The sequence below is a fragment of the Puma concolor genome, chromosome A2, assembly GCF_028749965.1.
Source record: "Puma concolor isolate L17-30 chromosome A2, mPumCon1.1.hap2, whole genome shotgun sequence".
NCBI lineage: Eukaryota > Metazoa > Chordata > Mammalia > Carnivora > Felidae > Puma > Puma concolor.
Genome location: NC_141668.1, coordinates 107,234,446 through 107,253,194, shown reverse-complemented (window position 1 = coordinate 107,253,194; position 18,749 = coordinate 107,234,446). Strand labels below are relative to the sequence as shown.

General features: G+C 50.8%; 1 protein-coding gene across 1 annotated transcript in view; it reads left to right on the top strand.

The window, feature by feature from the left end:
- The window catches only part of ABCA13 (ATP binding cassette subfamily A member 13), a 395,455-nt gene that overhangs the window by 225,286 nt on the left and 151,420 nt on the right, over positions 1–18,749 (top strand). Inside the window, exon 43 of the mRNA XM_086697122.1 lies at positions 12,135–12,375. Within this exon, the coding sequence (XP_086553248.1) occupies positions 12,135–12,375 (241 nt within the window). The remainder of the gene's footprint in view (positions 1–12,134; positions 12,376–18,749) is intronic.

The window sequence follows — 18,749 nt, the reverse complement described above, 5'->3', positions numbered from 1 at the left end:
AATGAATTGTGTCCCTGTTCCTCTGCCCCCCCATTTGTATGTTGAGCCCCCAGGACCTGAGCATGTGACTGTATTTGCAGATACAGGATCTTTGGAAAGGGAATTAGGGTAACCGTGAGGGGTATAAGTGAGTCCTTACCCAGTCTGACCGGTGTCCTTGTGAGAAGGGGGGGATTGGGCAGAGACGGCAGTGCCCGCACAGAGGAGACCCCGGGGGGACCTGGAGAAAGGGGTCGTCTGCCAGCCAAGGGAGAGGCCTCAGAGGACACCAACCTTGCGGTCACCTGGTCACCTTGATCTTGGGCTTTCAGCCTCCTGACTGTGAGCCGTGAATGTCTGTGGTTTAAGCCACCTGGGCTTGGTGTTTTGAAATGGCAGCTAGACCGTCCCGCACAACAGCACGTGCCGTTGCTGGGCACACACAGTGGAAGGGTTTGGCTGGTAGACTTCGAGCCCCTATGACCGGGCCTGGCATGGCTCGGATCAGGAGTCCCCTCCTCTGACCACCTCTCAGCTTCCCTGGGCAGCTAGCGGCCCTTCCTCTGTATCCCTCAGTGCCTGCTGGAGCCCCTCGTACAGGGTGACAGTCTGCTTTCCAGTCACCTGCACGACGGTGTCCGTTTTCTCCCAAGTGGTGTTTGCAGGTTCCCAGTGGCCTCTGTCAGCGCTGTCCCCCACCCCAGCCTGGTCTGCTGCTGTCCTGCTCTCAGGGAGGCCTCCCACCCAGCACACCCCATCCTTGCTGCTACAGGACCCCAGGCCCCTCTTCCAGGCCATAGCACAGGCAAGAATTCTTTCTTTATCTGAGTCTTCAATCCCTGCCCCCCAAATCTCCTGGATCTTCCCCTGGAGGGTTGCCACATGCTCGTGGTTCTTCCTCTGGGGAAAAGAAGCAGCAGCAGAGAAGCCCCAGGTTCGGTGCAGCGGGTCCATACTGATTTGTCCTGCGTCACTGAAACTCTCTGTGCATTGAACAACGACTCCCGTATCCACCCCTCCAGCCCCTGGCGACCACCACTCTGTGCTGATTGTAAGAATCCATTTTATTTAAAAAAAATTTTAAACACTGTCTTTAGTGTTTATTTATTTTAATGTTTATTTATTTTTGAGAGAGAGAGAGAGAGAGACAGAGCATGAGCAAGAGAGGGGTAGAGAGAGAAGGAGACACAGAATCCGAAGCAAGCTCCAGGCTCCGAGCTGTCAGCACAGAGCCCGACACAGGGCTTGAACTCACGAACCATGAGATCATGACCTGAGCTGAAGTTGGATGCCCAACCTACTGAGCCACCCAGGCGCCCCTTTTAATGTTTATTTATTTTGAGAGAGAGGGAAAGAGAGAATCCCAAGCAGACTCCACACTGTCAGCACTGAGCCTGATGTGGGGCTTGAACTCATGAATCATGAGATCATGACATGACCGCTCATCAAGCCTGAGCCCCCCCCAGGCACCCCAGGAATTTGGGGATTTTAGATTCCTCAGATAAATGGAATCAAGCAGTATTTGTCCTGCGATGATGGGTTTATTTCACTCATCACAATGTCCACTAGGCTCAAATATGCGGTAGCAGGTGTCAAATTGCCATTTATTATTTATTTATTTATTTATTTGTTTGTTTATTTATTTATTTTTTAACGTTTTTATTTATTTTTGGGACAGAGAGAGACAGAGCATGAACGGGGGAGGGGCAGAGAGAGAGGGAGACACAGAATCGGAAACAGGCTCCAGGCTCTGAGCCGCCAGCCCAGAGCCTGACGCGGGGCTCGAACTCACTGACCGTGAGATCGTGACCTGGCTGAAGTCGGACACTTAACCGACTGCGCCACCCAGGCGCCCCTCAAATTGCCATTTATATAAGGCTGAGTAATGTTGCTCTATAGTTACTCCATCCCTGCCTCTCTCTCTCTGTCTCTCTGTCTCTCTCTCTCTGTCTCTCTCTCACACACACACACACACACACACACACGTGCGCACACGCTCATTCTCTTTCTTTATTCATCTGTTGATGGACTTTGGGCCGGTGTGAGGAGTGTGGGGTGCCTGGCGCATCACATCATTGCATGGGATCTCTCCAAGGTCCTGATTTCAGGGTTTGGGGGGTTTGTGGATCATAAGGTAGTTCTGTTTTTGAGATTTTTGAGGAGCCTCCATACTGTCCTCCACAGCGACTGCACCAGTTCGCATTGCCACCAGCAGAGCATGGAGGGCGCTGGCTTCCCCTGTCCCAACAAGAGCCTCTGCACAGCAAAGGGATTGGTAGAATGAAAAGGAAATCCGCCGCTGTTAAGAAAGTGTTTGCACCCCACGGATCCGATCAGGGATTGATAGCCACAATATGTAGAGAACTCCTGTAACTCCTATAACTCGATAGCAAAAAGACAAGAGACCCAATTAAAAAATGGGCAAAGCAGGAACGCCTGGGGGGTTCTGTCAGTTGAGCATCCAGCTCTTGATTTTGGCTCAGGTCATGGTCTTAAAGTTCATGGGATCGAGCCCCACACTGGGCTCTGTGCTGGCAGCATGGGGCCTGATTAGGATTCTCTCTCCTCCTCTCTCTTTGCCCCTCCCCTGTTCACTCTCTCTCTCTCTCTCTCTCTCAAAATAAATAAACATTTTTTAAAAAATGGGCAAAGCATTGGAACAGACATTTTTCCATAGATGGACAGCAGGTGCATGAAAGATGCTCCCTGTCACTTGTCGTCAGAGGACTTGGGATCAAAACCACAGTGAGACATCACCGCATCCCTGTTAGGATGGCGTTCATCAAAAAAAAAAAAAAAAAAAAAAAAAAAGGAAAAAAACCTTGGATGCTTATTGAAATGGCAGATTCTTAGGCCAACTTCCATAAATTTTAGTGCCGAGACTGAGACATTTACAGGTGTTAACAAACACCCCAATTTCCTTTGATTCAGGTGGGCTATGGCCATCTGTGAGAAACACCAGCCAGGTTAGAGTCTCATCAAGGCCAAAGTTCAGGTGAAAAGTCATGTCACATATTCAGCTGGTACAGAGTGAATCTGGGCAACAGGTGTTTTCTCCTTGTAAGGCTTTGGCAATGGCTTTCTTGTCTCCTCCCTCCCTTCCTTTCTCCCTTCTCTCCTTCCTCCCTCTCTTCCCTCCCTCCTTCCTCCCTCCCTTCCCTCCTTCTTCACTTCCTTCCCTGTCCCTCCTTCCTCCTTTCATCCCTCCCTCCTCCCTTCCTTCCCCCTCTCTTCCCACCTCCCTCCTCCCTCCCTCCTTCCTTACTTCCCTACTGAAGCCTTACCCCCCTGCCTCATGTGAGGTCTGAGGTTGCAGTGAAATTCTCAGCTCTGTCAGTCCCACTTTACCTAAAATCTTCTCCCTTTCCTCCCACCATTTAATCCTCTGTATTTCATTCCTAATTGCTACTTCTTGTGATGATGGAAAACAATTTGGCAGTGATAAATCTGAAGGGTGTGCAGCCTCTCCTTTGCTTTTGGAGACAATCCTGTTTGAACAGCTTCTCCTGCACGGGGAGCCTGTAATTCTCGGCCTCTTCAAAGAGCTGTTCCAAATTCTGCATGTGTCTCGCAGGCCGAGCGGCAGTGTTCAGCCCCGAGCATCGTCTTCTCTGCTTTGTCCACACTTCCTCCAGCTTCAAACACTGCCTCCCCGGCCAGCCAGGTGGGGGTGACCGTGCCCGTCGCCAATTACACATGCCAGGGAAGGTTTGTTGGCGGTGTTAGCGAGATGAGCGGAGAGCTCCCGGCAGGGGCTCTGCATGAGGCAGTGTGCCAGAGAGAAGGCCGAATTGAGATAGGCATGGGCCAATAAACGCTGGCGGCAGGTGTCAGGGAGCAGCCGCTTCTGTCGGGGCCGCGAGGGGCCGGTGGAGCTTGTGAAGCCCAGCCCCTCTCGGTCAGAGCTGCCCAAGGAAGCCCCGAGCTGGTGAGGAATAGCAGCTCCCACCCGCGGCCCCTGACTTGGAATTGGCCCTTCTTGTGACACGTTTGACAAAGGAGGGGACTTGCTCATCTTAAGCGTGCCCCTTGCTGCCAAGATAATGGTGGAAAACTAGGGAAATGGAGGCAGAGTGGCTCTGGGCAACCTTTAGGAACACCTCCATTGTAGGGTCAAGGGTTGAGTGTGTCATGGTGTGTATTTAAAAGAATTTAAAAAAATGTTTTTAATGTTTATTTACTTTTGAGAGAGAGAGAGAGAGAGAGAGAGAGAGAGAGACAGAGAATGAGCCGGGGAGAGGCAGAGAGAGGGAGACACAGAATCTGAAGCAGGCTCCAGGCTCCGAGCTGTCAGCACATAGCTGGATGCGGGACTCGAACTCATGAACCATGAGATCATGACCTGAGCCGAAGTCAGACGTTCAACCGACTGAGCAACCCAGGTGCCCCTAAAAAATTTTAAAAAACAATTTTTTTAAATATTTATTTATTATTGAGAGACAGAAAGACACAGAGCATGAGCAGGGGAGGGGTAGAGAGAGGGGGAGACACAGAATCCAAAGCAGGCTCCAGGCTCCCAGCTGTCGGCACAGAGCCCGACGCAGGGCTCGAACCCACGAACCGTGAGATCATGACCTGAGCCGAAGTCGGACACTTAACTAACTGAGCCACCCAGGCACCGCTCCCCCTGAATTTTTTTAAATGTTTTATTTATTTTTTGAGAGAGAAAAATAGAGAAAGAGCGCAAGCAAGGGAGGGGCAGAGAGAGAGGGAGACACAGAATCAGAAGCAGGCTCCAGGCTCCGAGCTGTCGGCACAGAGCCCGACGCGGGGCTTGAACCCACAAGTTGTGAGATCATGACCTGAGCCGAAGTCGGTTGCCTAACCGACTGAGCCACCCAGGTGCCCCCATCTTTCTTGCTTACGCTCTGAGGGAGAACCACACAGAGGTGGACGCGCCGTCAGTGGCCTAGAGATGGCTGGTGAATGGGGCCCGGGGCGCACTTGGCGAGGCTGAGCGCAGGAAAGGGCAGGAAGGGATTAGAGGGAGTGGTGGTGTGGCTTCTGGGCAGGGGAAGTGGGACCGGGGAGGGGGGAGGGAAGTCACAGCCAGGTGACCAATGGGTGAGGGCACCGAAGACAACATTTGGTCACATCCATCCACTCCTCATTCATCAGACGGCTCTCAACGCCTTCTGAGTGCCGGAGAGCGTTCTCAGATCTGAGCTTTGCCAGAAGAACTGAGCTCGGCCCCTTGAGGTGGCCACACACGACGAGGACGGAACAGTGGGGGTGGTGAGCACAGGGCCACCGTCTAAGAGAAGATTCGGCAATGGGGAGCTTTCTTCTCTGGCTACATACATAGACCCTCACTATGTGCCACACGCCAGCTCGAGGGCCCCCCTTGCATGTCGTTGCTCACTGTTCACAAAGGAGCCCTTCGAGCCAACCTTCAGCGGAGCCCAGACGCCCGCCTGCTGTCCACCCTGCCTCCCAGTGTGATGGGAGCGGAGCCGGAGAGCAGGGCCGAGGCTGGAAGGAGGACCGGGTGCTGCAGAGAGGAGCCCTCGTTCTGTTGCCTGACTGCCCAGGAGAGCTTTGGAGGGACCACGGGTTTTCAACCCCATGTTGGGGCCATTCAGGGGCTGCAGGAAGACCTGAGTTTGGTGCGTTGGAAAGAAAAAACCCAAACCCCTCGTTTAAGTGACCTGCCCACAGAGCATAAGTTCCCTGAACATTATCACTGTCTCCTCAAGGCATGTTGAATCCCGTCCAAGGAGTTGGGACCATCTCTATTCCAGAAAAAAGATGTGGCTGGGCGTGACGCCCAGCCCTCTTCCAGAGTGAAATCCTGCCTTGATGCTTTTCATCGTCTGGCTGTGAATCACTGTGCTTTTTAAAGGATCGAAAAAGCGGGGCGCTGCGGGGCTCAGTCGGTTGAGCGTCCGACTCTTGATTGTGGCTCAAGTCAGGATCCTGGGGCCGTGAGATCGAGCCCGGGGTTGGGCTCTGCACTGAACGTGGAGCCTGCTGGGGATTCTCTCTCTCTGCCCCTCCCCACTCACATGCATGTGCGCACACTAAAAGAAAATAAGAGAAAGTAACAGAAAAAGTGATCCCTAACCTGTTTAGCAATTGGGAAAACTTTGGAGGTGAACAGAAAATTCTTCTACCTAGATTTTTCTTCTTTTTTTAAATGTAAAAATCCCGTATGAAGGTGCCAGGCTGGCTCAGTCCGTGGCCTGTGCGACTGACCCTTGATCTCTGGGTCATGAGTTCGAGCCCCAAGGTGAGTGTAGAACTTACTTAACAACAACAAAAAAGAGCCTTAAAAAAATCAAAATCATGTATGAAAAGGAGCAATGTGGTTGTTGTAACAAACGAGCAGATAAAGCATTTTGAAGGTCGGGTGATACATCGCTGTGAGATTATTATCAATAAAGCAGTTTAGATAAATATAGCCTCTCCTTCTTAGCTTTTAAAATAATTAATCACAATTAATAATGTTCTTTCCGAAAGAATATTTAACCAAGATTGCAGTAACGCAGTTTGGTTTTGAAGTTTGTATATTTTTTGTGTCACCACGTTTAATATTTAAGAAATAATCCTCTTTTGGATTTCTGTCATATCATCTGTCATATCACAAAACATCTTCATTTATTCTTCTTTTTTGTTTCGTTCTTTTTTCTGTTTCCTCCTTTCCTCTTCGCACCCCCCTCCCCCCCCCCCCCCTCGCCAACCCTTCTCCTACCTCTCTTAACAAGAGGACGTTCGATGTGTGGCTGGTTTTCTTCCGCAAATGGTATGAATGAGGCAAATCATGAGTCATGCGAAAGCCGTACAACATCAGCTTGTGCCAGCACGAGGACGGAGCCATGGCCCGTCCAAGCCTTTTGTGTTATAGGTGAGAAGCCAAGAGACCACGGCCGGTCTGAGGTGTGGGAGGTCTTCGTGCAAGGCAGGGCTGGGACCCCCAGATGCTGGTGTTCATGGTGGGCTCTCCCACAGATGTTTCCAGTGTTGACACCCATCTACCTGTTTACAGGCGTTCCTTGTTTCATTGCAAGTCGCGTTATTGTGGTCTGCAAATCCTGCTTTTATTTTTTAAATGTTTTATTTTGAGAGTGCAAGTGGGGGAGGGGTGCAGAGAGAGAGAGAGAGAGAGAGAGGGAGAGAGAGAATCCCAAGAACACTCAGTGCTGTCATCACAGAGCCCGATGCAGGGCTTTGAACTCATGAGCCGAGAGATCGTGAGCGGAGCCGAAGTCGGACACTCAGCCGACTGAGCCACCCGGGTGCCCCTGTAGATTTTTAAATGAATTACACACTCATACCTGCTAATTCACCCATTTTTTTGTTTGGGGTATTCATGTTTTAAAAGTGGACTTGAAGGCATTACATTTGTGATGGTTTATTTTGAAAGCTTCAAGAACATTCGGATGTATTCAGCAACGTGGAGATCGTATTCTGGGGTGCATGCTGCGTCCTTGATATTTTAAGGTATTCACTGAAACCACCTGACTCCCTCCCCCCCAAAAAAATCTCTGGACATTTTTTTCTAAGTAATTTGAGGGTCAGTGTAAATGAGAGTGCCTAGTTATGGATGCCACTGGATTCTTTGAATAGAATTACACTCGTAAGTCAAATAAGACAATTCATAACAATTTGGTCCAGCATTTTAATTTTGTCTGTTAAATTATTCATGTGAATACTTCTATGAGTTTAGCCATGAATATTTGATTGGTGGTTGATTCATGACCATAAACTATCTTAGCCCTTTATTTCCCCCATTTATGTTCAGTTAACGCATGGGAAGGGGGGGAGGATTTATTTTTCTTAATAATGAGAAACACCTTTCCCCACAGGCTTATCCCGCTGTCTGATGAACATTTACAGTGGCTGGCGGTCAAACTGTACCTGTTCTGCTAGTTTCATAAGTGTGGCAATAAGAATCCTCGTTACCTAGAGGGAGAATATAAATCTCTGTTTCACAGCTGAGGGAAGTGACATGCAGTGGGGCTGGGAATTTCCAGGAGTCACCCAACACGTTGGCGGCTGAGACTGGATTCCAGTCCAGTGCTTCCTCCCCCACTCGCCCCCCCAGTGGCTGTTGTGATCGATCCTCTCTGAGCAAAGCCAGTGGGCAGATAAAGGGCCATTCTCTGACTGTGTTCTTCCTCCATCAGCAGGCGTATTTACTAAGTAGACTCCAACACCCAGAAAGCCACATTCTGTTTCCATTTTCTGTGCACCTGGCTGCATAGACAGAAACTGCCCTGATGTAAATAGGTGTTTGCAGCCATTGGCTGCTGCAGATGTATTTGAGCAGGTGCATAGTTTGGTAGGCAGCTGAGTGTGGGTAGCTAGATGCGACTGTCATAAGATGCCACTTGAAGGCTACTTCGGGGGCACCTGGGTGGCTCAGTCCATTAAGCATCTGACTCTTGATATCAGCTCATGTCATGATCTGACAGTTCGCGAGTTCGAGCCCCGAGTCGGGCTCTGTGCTGACAGTGCGGAGCCTGCTCAGGATTCTCTCTCCCTCTCCCTCTCTCTCTCTCTCTCTCTCTCTCTGCTCTTATCCCACTTTCTTTTTCTCAAAATAAATAAATAAACATTAAAAATATTTTAAAAACTAGGGGACAAAAAGGCTACTTTGTGAGGTGTGGCTTTTGGTAGACAATGATGGTGTCATTGATTTTGGCGGGTCACAAGCCATCACGCTCACCAGTGACCTTTCAGTTCCTCTTGATTCTAAACAGAGTGAGTCTTGCTTCTGTGTGAGAGAAAGGGCTCCTTAGCCAAAGGTTAGTGAGGAAATCAAATGGCTTTCTCAGGGATCATTTTGGAAATCTGGGACGGCCAGCAACCCAGAACGTCTCAATTACGTTAGCTTAACTTAGATTCACATAGTTCTCCTGCTAGATCTGCATAGAGAGTGCCCCAGGTGGATGTATCCAGCATTACACTCTCACAGAATGATCAGGATGTACGAATATTTTTATACTTATACTTCTAGTCCTATATGAGAAAGGATCAAACTGCATTCAATAATATGCCTTTTCTAACACTAAGATCGCTTTGACTTCATAACTGCTCTGCGAGAGTTATATATGAATCACCATTGACCAATGCATTTTATAACCCAGCTGACCATGAGAATCTCTTAGGATGTTGTATCTATCTATCTATCTATCTATCTATCAGAGAGAGCACCTGCATGAGTGGGGGAGGGGCAGAGAGAGAGGGAGAGAGAGACTCTCAAGCTGGCTCCATGGTCAGTGTGGAGCCCAACACGGGGCTTGATCCCAGGACCCTGGGATCATGCCCTGAGCCAAGATCAAGGGTCGGATACTCAGCCGACTGAGCCACCCAGGCGCCCGCTAGGAAGTTATTTTTTAAAAGTGCATTTTAGTCTCTGAATATGTGGAGATGTGATTCTGTCCGAGGTGGGGCCTGGGAATCAACATTTCTAACCTTCCCCTCCCCCCCGCCCGATGAATGAGAGTCATAGCCCGGCTTGCCTGACTGCCGTGTCCACCGCCCACCCTCGTCAGAGCCGCACTGGTGAAAGGATGAAATACCACTTTGGTTATAATACTGTGCATCTCCTCACCTGGTTGCTGGGGTTGACGGCCTCCGGTTGGTGTGGAATCTAATCCCTGGTCCCGAAAGTGTCTGGGAGGCGCTTCACCAGCCGGTGCCCAACCCCCTCCAACCTCCAGAAACCCCCACGTTTCTGCTCCCACGCACAGTCATTCACAGAATACGCCAGCCTTGTTAATATCCCACGTGTTGGTCCTTAAACATCAGATTTTCTCCGTTCGCCTGTGGGGTCTTGTGGGATCCCAAGAGATGTGCATCTGTCCGTGCCCCCGGCTCCTGGCACAGAGGCCCTGAACCCTCTGTCATTTCCCAAGTGATAAAAGCAGGGGAGCATCTGTTGTTCTAGGATCTGTCTTCGACTTTATTCCTGACCAGGGCTCCTAGTACATTCCCAGGTGATAAGAACACTAAGGTCATCTTTTGTTCTGACGAGACGACTTGGGGGGGGCTGCTCACCAGAAAGATCGAGCCGATCAGAAGCTTGGCATTTTCAGCCCCGTCCCCCATCCTCTGGAGAGGGGAGAGGGGCTGGACACGGAGGTAATGAAGGGAATGTCTGCATGATGAGAGCCCCACAAAATCTCAATAGTAAGGGGTTCAGCCCAGGTAGGTGACCGCGTGGAGGTGTTGGGGATATACTGGAGAGGGCATGAAAGCACAGTGTCCCTCCCCAAATGTCTCGCCCTGCACGTCTCTTCCACGTGGCTGTTCGTATGTGGCCTTTGTCGTATCCCTTTGTAAGCTGGCCCACGTGAGGACCCGTTTCCCTGAGTTCTGTGAACCACCCTAGCACGTCGGTCAAACCCAAGGCTCGGGTCATGGGAGCCTCTGATCTACAGTCAGTGGCTCGTAAGCACGGGGGACAACCTGGACCGGTAGCTGGTGTCTGGAATGGGGGAGGGGTAGGCCTGTGTGACTGAGCCCTCAGCCCGCGGGGTCTGACACTGCAGGGAGGTCGTGCCCCCAGTGAGTTGGACGGTAGGCCACCCAGCTGGTGTCACGGACACGTGCTTGACACGTGGAAAGAAGCCCTACGTCCGGTGACCAGAAATGTCTGAGGTGACGTGTGCTGTCCGAGGTCAGGCAGACCTGACTCTGCTCGGGAGGCAGACTGAACTGACTTCCTGATGGAGGTCTCACTGACTGTGCCTGACCGTCCCCACGGCCGTGACTGTTGTCTCACTTGCCCTAAACACGTCAGACCGCCTGCTTGGCACCAGTCCTTTCGGCCCTGCCCACACGGATTGCCATGCTCGATCGCCTTGTGTTCGGTCATTTCTTTACATTTTTAGCGCGACCCCTACGTGATGTCTTTTTTGAGGACAAAAAATAGCCCGCTACCCGCCGCATCCTGGGCACAACGTGATGTCGGACAAGGGAGGGGGTTATTTCAGGAAGGCATTTGTATCCCCAGCTGCTTCTCCACAGCTCTGTGCTCACCGCTATTGCAAATAATTTCTCTTTCCAAATGGGAGCATCTTTAAAAATGATTTCTTTGGGGATTTGAAACGTATTTGCTGTGCTTTTATTAACCGTATTTCAATTTGATATGTGTGGGCAGTGTGATCAATTTAGCATAACTGTCTTCTTAGAAGGCCACCTTCCTCCTCAAACAGTTTCTGTTGGGTTTTCTGGAGCCCTGCAGAAGGAATTGCGAGGAAGACCATGGGGCATGGCTGTGTCTGTCCTTTGGACGAGGATTAGGGCTGTGGTCCCTGGGTCTGCCTCTCCTTTCCTCGTTTTGTCATCCTCACACCGGATGTGACAGTTGCTGGCACCAGCCGGTCGGCCCGCACTGGACAGGTTGATTGCGGCCACGTCTGTGTTGTCACGAGGCCGGGAGGAGCCTGGCAAAGTGACCTGGGCATCCACCGTGTGCTCATGCCCTGCCCTCCAGCCCCACCTTCTGAGCGATGCTCCCTGTGGGGCGGGTCTCCGAGTTGTGAGAGGCGGAGGGAGGAAGGGAGGGCCAGGTTGCTGAAGCCTGGTGGGCCAAGGGGGCTCACTTGGAGCTGGAGAGGCACCCCCAGAGCCGCTCTGGCCTCCTCTCCATCGGGGACACCTGTACTAGGCAGGGGGGTTGGCGCAGGGGCTGGGGGGGATGGTTCTTCCTGACCCTGATCTGGACATGACCAAGGGCGTTCTCTGGAAGGACCCGGCTGTGGGAACAGAGGAGTAAAAGACAGGAGAAGGGAGACGGCGGAGGGGGACGGCCCAGTCTGCGCCCCTCCCACGCACACACTCCTGCCTGGAGACATGGGTCCTGCTGCTCTCTTGTTGGGGTCTGTGCTCCTGGAGCACACTGCATTTTAACCAGTAAAAACAAGCTCGAGGCTGCTGCAAAAGCCGGATTAGAGAACTCCGTCCTTGCCCTGCTATATCGCCAGGCGTTCTGTGTGCATACGTTTCCAGAGTGTCCGTGCTCATTGCGGAGCGTGGGAACCGGGGGGCCCCTGTCTGCGCTCATTGCAGAGCGTGGGAACTGGCGGGTCCCTATGCTACTAGCCTCCGGGGCCATCGTAAACCTCCAGAGGGATCCGCAGACCCGGGCAGTGTTGGGGTGGGGGGCGCCCTGGCCTCAGGCTGACTGCATGTTCCTGTCTCTGCAGGTGGTGCCCCATCCGGGATCCCGCGCCCTCCGTGGCCTCTGGCTCAGGCAGGGGCCCTCCTGGTGAAGCGGTTCCAGCACACGCGCCGGGCCTGGAGGAGCTCCCTCTCCGACCTCCTGCTGCCTGTCCTCTTCGTGGCCTTGGCCATGGGCTTGTTCATGGTGAGGCCTCTGGCCATTGACTACCCGCCCCTCAAACTAACACCTGGCCATTATGACACAGCCGAAACTTACTTTTTCAGGTAAGAAACCTCCCCCACTCCCCTTCACTTCCAAATTATGTCAGGACGGATTATGAATATCAGTAGCTTTTAAGAATCACAAATATACGTGTGGTTTCATGATTTTGGAGGGCTGTGTTCAAGAGGGCAAGATCATGGAATGTAGCAAATCCTGTAAATACCTCGTTTTTTCCTCTACATACATACATACACACAATAAGTTTAATTCATGTATCAGGCACAGGAGAAGACTTATAACAGCAATAATAGGAAAATTATAACAATATACTGTAATAAAGTTATATGAATGTGGTCTGTCTTTAAATTTCTTTTTTTAAGTTGATTTATTCTTATTAAAATTTTTTTTAACGTTTATTTATTTTTGAGAGACAGAGACAGAGCAAACAGGGGAGGGGCAGAGAGAGAGGGAGACACAGAATCGGAAGCAAGCTCCAGGCTCTGAGCTGTCAGCACAGAGCCCGACGTGGGGCTCGAACTCATGGACCGTGAGACCATGACCTGAGCCGCAATCAAGACTGGTGTCTTAACCGACTCAGCCACCCAGGCGCCCCTGTCTTTTTAAATATCTTACTGTTCTGCACCCACCCCTCTTGTGAGGACTTGGGATGATAAAATGCGCCAGGTAGGAGATGCTGTAGGATGTTGTCTCAGGCCGCTACTGACCTGAAGAATTGTGGGAAGGATCTTCCGTTTCCAGAGCCACAGATCAGGGGGATTATTGTGTTTCACAGAACCCTCCAGCGTTGCTCTGGGACAGCAGCCAGGAACTGCAGGGCCCTCCCTGCAGAGAAATGTCTGACTTTTCTCTCTGTATGGCCGTGAGCCCACGCACACCCCCAGGCTAGATTCAGTCCAGCTTTGCTGCCAAGAAATTCAGAGCGCTCCGAGTTTTGCAGCCAGATGAATTTACATAGGATGGTGTCAGAGCTTCTAGGGGTTTTGTTTTATTGACAGGAGACAGGGCACCCGAAAGGGGGTCCTGAGCATCGCAGCGCCTGTCCCTCAGGTGGCTGGTTCCCCCAAGACTGAGCGTGACTTCTCTGCCCTGAGCTGGGTTTGCAGTGGCCGGGGTAACAGCATCACCCTGAGGGCTGACCAGGAACAACTCTCTTTCTGGGGGGGGCGGTGCTTACACACCTGGAGGGGGCGGGGCTTACACACCTCGGGGGTGGGGCAGACACCGGGCACTGGCATATTAGCTAGGCTGCACACGGTTCGCGCAACCGGGAGGGCGCGATTAGTTCTGCCCTCGTCAAATACTTATCTTTACTAAAATAACGAGCTTAATTAGCCAGACTCTTAGCGCCTGCTAATATTTGTCACTTTTACAATGAAGTGTAATTTGGAGTTCAGTTTAAACAAACGCAGACGCAGAAGGAAAAATCGATAATAAACTGTTCCGTTTGCTTCTGTGTCCTTTGGTTAATTATATTTTTTTCCTCGGTGTGTTTTTATGCTCCACGGAGTCCGGGTTTTTAGCTCAAAAAAGAGAATCCTGCAGTGGTTCTGTTCAGAGACGTGCACGCAGGTCCCCAATATTCCTTCCGCAAGTGGGCTCTCTCTTCTGGCTAGCTAGTTTACGTACCTGCCCTCTTCTTCTTTTCCCAAGTGTTTGACGTGAATGGACAGAAAGGATAGAATGCCCCATAAAATGTGTTTCTTGAAAAAAAATGGGGCGCCTGGGTGGCTCAGTCAGTTAAGCGTCTGACTCTTGATTTTGGCTCAGGTCATGATCTCACGGTTCGTGGGATCAGAGCTCTGCGTGGGGCTCTGTGCTGACGGCGTGGCACCTGCTTGGGATTCTCTCTCTCTCTCTCTCTCTCTCTCTCTCTCTCTCATTCTGCCCCTCCCCCAGCACACGTGTGCACATGTGCTCTCTCTCAAAAAAAAAAAAAAAAATAGAAAATGCAGGCTCGCCAAAATCATAATAAAAAAAATTCACGGGTAATCCTACCAGCACTATCCACCATACCCCTAGTGGTTTATGGTCTTCCCCATGTTAATACATAATGCTTTTAACACATGCATTTTTATTGTTTTATGACAGTGGCATTCCACTGTAAACACTCATCATTGTTTGCCTTTTTATTCAATAAATAACGTATCTGTGTACCTCTTGTTGTAAATCAGGCGCAAACCGCATCACCCATTTTCAGGCTGTGCCACAGCACGTTGCCCGGAGGTGCCATAATTTATGTAAATAATCTCTTTTTGGGGCGCCTACAGGCATGCCACAGCTTTTCTGTTCCAGGCAGTTCTGCAGGAATCCCTTTGCTCGGATTCATGGAGCTAATTGTTTCTATTATCATACATCACCATTGGAAGTTTTGGGGGCAACAGGCACCCACAGTTTCAAGGTAGATATTGCCAAATTATTCGTATCGCTGTGCACCAGTTTACAGCATATATGAGCATGGAGTCATTGATTCTTTTAGTCACGAAAATGTGTTATGCGCCTGCTGTATGCCACGTGCAGCTCTTGGTGGAGGGAGAACTCATTTCTCCACATTTTCAGTATCCCTTTTATAGCCATATCAGGACTTTCACTGCTTTGTTAGGCAGCTCTTTGGTGGCTATTGAGATTGAATGCCCCCTGCTATTTCTCCGTTATTTCAAATTTCACTCAGTGTGTTGAATATATCGAATGCCACACATCCTGTGCGAGCATGTTCCACATCGTCATGCCTTCGGACTGCCCGCCTCTTCACCTCTTCCGTCCTGCCTTCATCCCTTCATCCCTTCCTTCTGAGGCAGGTGAGAACGTCACATGCTGCACGTTCTACGGGGTCCATTTCCAGTCGATTGAAACCCTTCTCCGCTGCTTTATTAATTTGGCCACTGTATTTTTCATCTGAAAACATCTGCCCCTGCTCTCCCAGCATTCATTTTTCATCAAAGTCACGCATTCCAAAATTATTTGGAGCCTGAGAGTTAAAGATATTTGATTTGATTTGAATTTTATTTTGTTTATTTATTTATTTTTTGAGAGAGAGAGAGAGAGCATGCACAAGGGAGAGAGAGAGAGAGAGAGAGAGAAAGAGAGAGAAGAGGCCAAGCAGGCTCTTCACTGTCAATGCAGAGCCTGATGTGGGGCTGGATGCCATGAATCGTGAGATCATGACCTGAGCTGAAATCAAGAGTCGGATGCTCAACCGACTGAGCCCGCCAGGCACCCCCAGGAACCATAACTTTTTAGAGACGTGACAAGACGAAAAGGGCTTTGAGCTTTAGGAACGGCCAGCTGTGCACAGGGAAATATATAAAGGAACGAATGGCAGACAGGGCTATGTAGCAATGTTTGCTGTATGGATTCCTCTTGTGCGCATCTGGGCTGATAAATGCCTGGAGTTGGTGCTGGTGATTGCCTTGTGTCTCTCCTGGTAGAGAGGAGAGAAGGGGCCACGTGCAAATTTGTGTCCTGCCTTTAGGCAAATGAGGGGGGAGCTCAGAGAGCTTCTCTTGTATCTGCTTCTCAGTTGCCTTCAGCTCAAAATAATCCTTAAGTCACAGGGGCATCTTCTCTGCTGCCCTTTGGCACCCTGTGAACAGACACACCCCCAGGGAGAAGCTTGTGCCGAGACAGAGGCCCAGATTAGAGCCACACTGTCAGGCAGGCCACGGAACACCGAGGATCTGTGGCCGCTATCAGCCCCATGGGTGTATGCCACCCCAATCCCCTCCTTCCCTTGCGTATGTTGAATCTTTAACCCCAGTGTGGCTGTGTTGGGACATGGGGCGTCTAAGGAAGTAATTAATGTTAAATGAGATGAGTGAGGGATATTGTAGTATTTTCTGCCATTTCTAAGAGTTCGTCTTTTCACGGTGGACGTGTGTTTGTTTCCATTTCTCAGAATGGTTCAGGTGGAACCCCATCTGCTGCAGGTGCGTGAGCCAGAGGAGATTCCGAACGCCCCTCTTCTGTTCTTTCGTTCCAGACTCAGCAGAAGGAACGGGCGTATGTTTTTGTAGTCTGTATTTCGGTAGAGTAGTCATGTCCTTAGGAGGCAGAAACGAAGATGTTGCCAGAAGTGGTCCATACAGAAGGAAACTTTTCCTGCTTCTGGTTCTCTCACATTTCTCGTGCCTGCCCCAGATCAAAGGGCAGGGGGGTGACCAGCCCCTTGTTTGGCAGTACAACTGCTCTCCCCTGAGATCGCTGTTCTTTCCTCCTGTGTACCGGGTTCCCCGGCAGGACGACCATGTGCCCTGGCTTGCTCGGGAAGGCAGTCCTGTTCTCTCAGCATCCGTACTACACCTGTCCTGCTCACTCCCCAAAGTGTCCTCCAGTGGGTGATACGTTACATGATGGCTCTGTCTGTGTTGAATCTGAGTGCCACCGTCTGAATCTTAGCACAGGAACGATATCCTGTGTAGAACAGCTGTTCACTGCTCATATTCCTCCTGATTTGCTGCAGATGCACATACACACACGCACACGCACACATGTGCACAGGTGCACACACACATGCACACGCGGATACATACACACGGGCATGCAATACATATGTGCACACGTACATACGTGCACACACACATGCACGCACGCACGCACACACACGTGCATGCACACATACACAAGTGCACGCATACAGACATACACAGGTGCATATACACATGCACACACACAGCCCATGGCTCCCCCCGCTTTGTTGCTTCAAATGTGGGCAGATTGTCATTTTCTAACATTTATGGGTGAACTCCATGGGGTGCTACAGAGTATTTTCATTATGTTTCCTTACTTTCTCTTTAGCCTAACTCCTGGTTAACAGGTTTTTAAAGTCAGACCTGCATGTAGTTTTCTTTTTAATTTTTTTTGTTTTCTTTTATTGTTTTTTTTTATTGTTTATTTTTAAAGGAGAGAGAGACAGTGTGAGTGGGGGAGGAGCAGAGAGAGAGGGAGACACGGAATCTGAAGCAGGCTCCACAGGCTCTGAGCTGTCAGCACAGAGCCCGACGTGGGGCTAGCTCTCACAAGCAGTGAGATCATGACGTGAACTGAAGTCGGCTGCTTAACCGACTGAGCCACCCAGGCGCCCCTGATTTTCAAAAACCATTAGGTGCGTTATCTCTGTGTTGACTTTGATGGTACATGGAAATTTTATTATTATTATTATTATTTCATTTCCTTATTTTTTAAATGTTTATTTATTTATTTTGAGAGAGAGAACACATGTGAGGTGGGGAGGGTAGAGAGAATCCTAAGCAGGCTCCGTGCTGTCAGCCCACAGTCTGACGCAGGGCTTGAACTCATGAACTCTGCAGTCATCACCTGAGCTGAAGTCAAGAGTAGACGCTTAACCGACTGAGCCACCCAGGCGCCCCTGGAAACCTGTTATCAGTGCGCTGACCGTTCTCAGTACAGCCTCATGCCTCTCAAATCTTAAGAGTTGAGAAAATGCAGTTATATGCCTACATTAAATTTACTTAACATTTCTTGAGGCATGCAAATCCTCATGAAAACACAAATGAAAAAAAAAAAATGCCCTGGAGAGATTCTCTTCCGTCACTTTTAGGAGTGACGGGAGCAGACAGTGCCCGTGTGGCTCACAGAGGATTTTGTGCTCTGCGAGCCCAGAAAACTGGGGCTTTGGCGGCTCGGTCTGTAGCCCAGAGGTCTCTGACTCAGATGCCTTGGGGGCCAGCTGCGGGGCAGAGGAAGGTGCTTGCTTGTGACCAAGCCTCTGTGACAGCCGTCCTACACGCTGTTTGGTACACCTGCGAGAGGAAAAGCTGAGTGCAGGGAATGTGTCTGCACTGGTTCGGGTCCTCACCAACCAGTTTGTGACCCAAGCCTCCAGCTCCGTTTTATCCTGAATGCCTTGCCAGCTGATTGCTGTTTGCAGAGGGCTTCGGGACTCCCCCCTCCCCACTGGGGACCCCGAAACTGAGAGGTGCCAGGGACTCTGGGCTTGTTCAGGGCAGAGGCAGGCTGGCCCAGGGCAGGCCCCGGGGAAGCCGGCAGACGGTGATGCAGCATGAGCACAGGCCACAGCGGAGCCTCGGCACCGCTGAGCACCCCATGTTCGCTCCTCACCCCCATGCGGGGGCGGGACCGGAAGGGCCTGCTGGAGGCCCTTGAGTTGCTCCCGCTTGTTCTCGGGGTGGTGATTGGACATCCCAACGTGGCCCACTAGCCTTCCAGGCTTCCGTGAGGTTCAGCCTCAGCTGCCCCATTGGCCCCGGGCTCTGCGCATCAGAAGGACGTGATGTAGGGGCGCCTGGGTGGCTCAGTCAGTTACGCATCCGACTCGTGGTTTCAGCTCAGGTTATGGTCTCAGAGTTTGCGAGTTCGAGCCCCACGTCAGGCCCTGTGGTGACAGTGCTCGGAGCCTGCTTGGGAGTCTCTGCCCGTCTCTCTACTCCCCCCCGCCCCC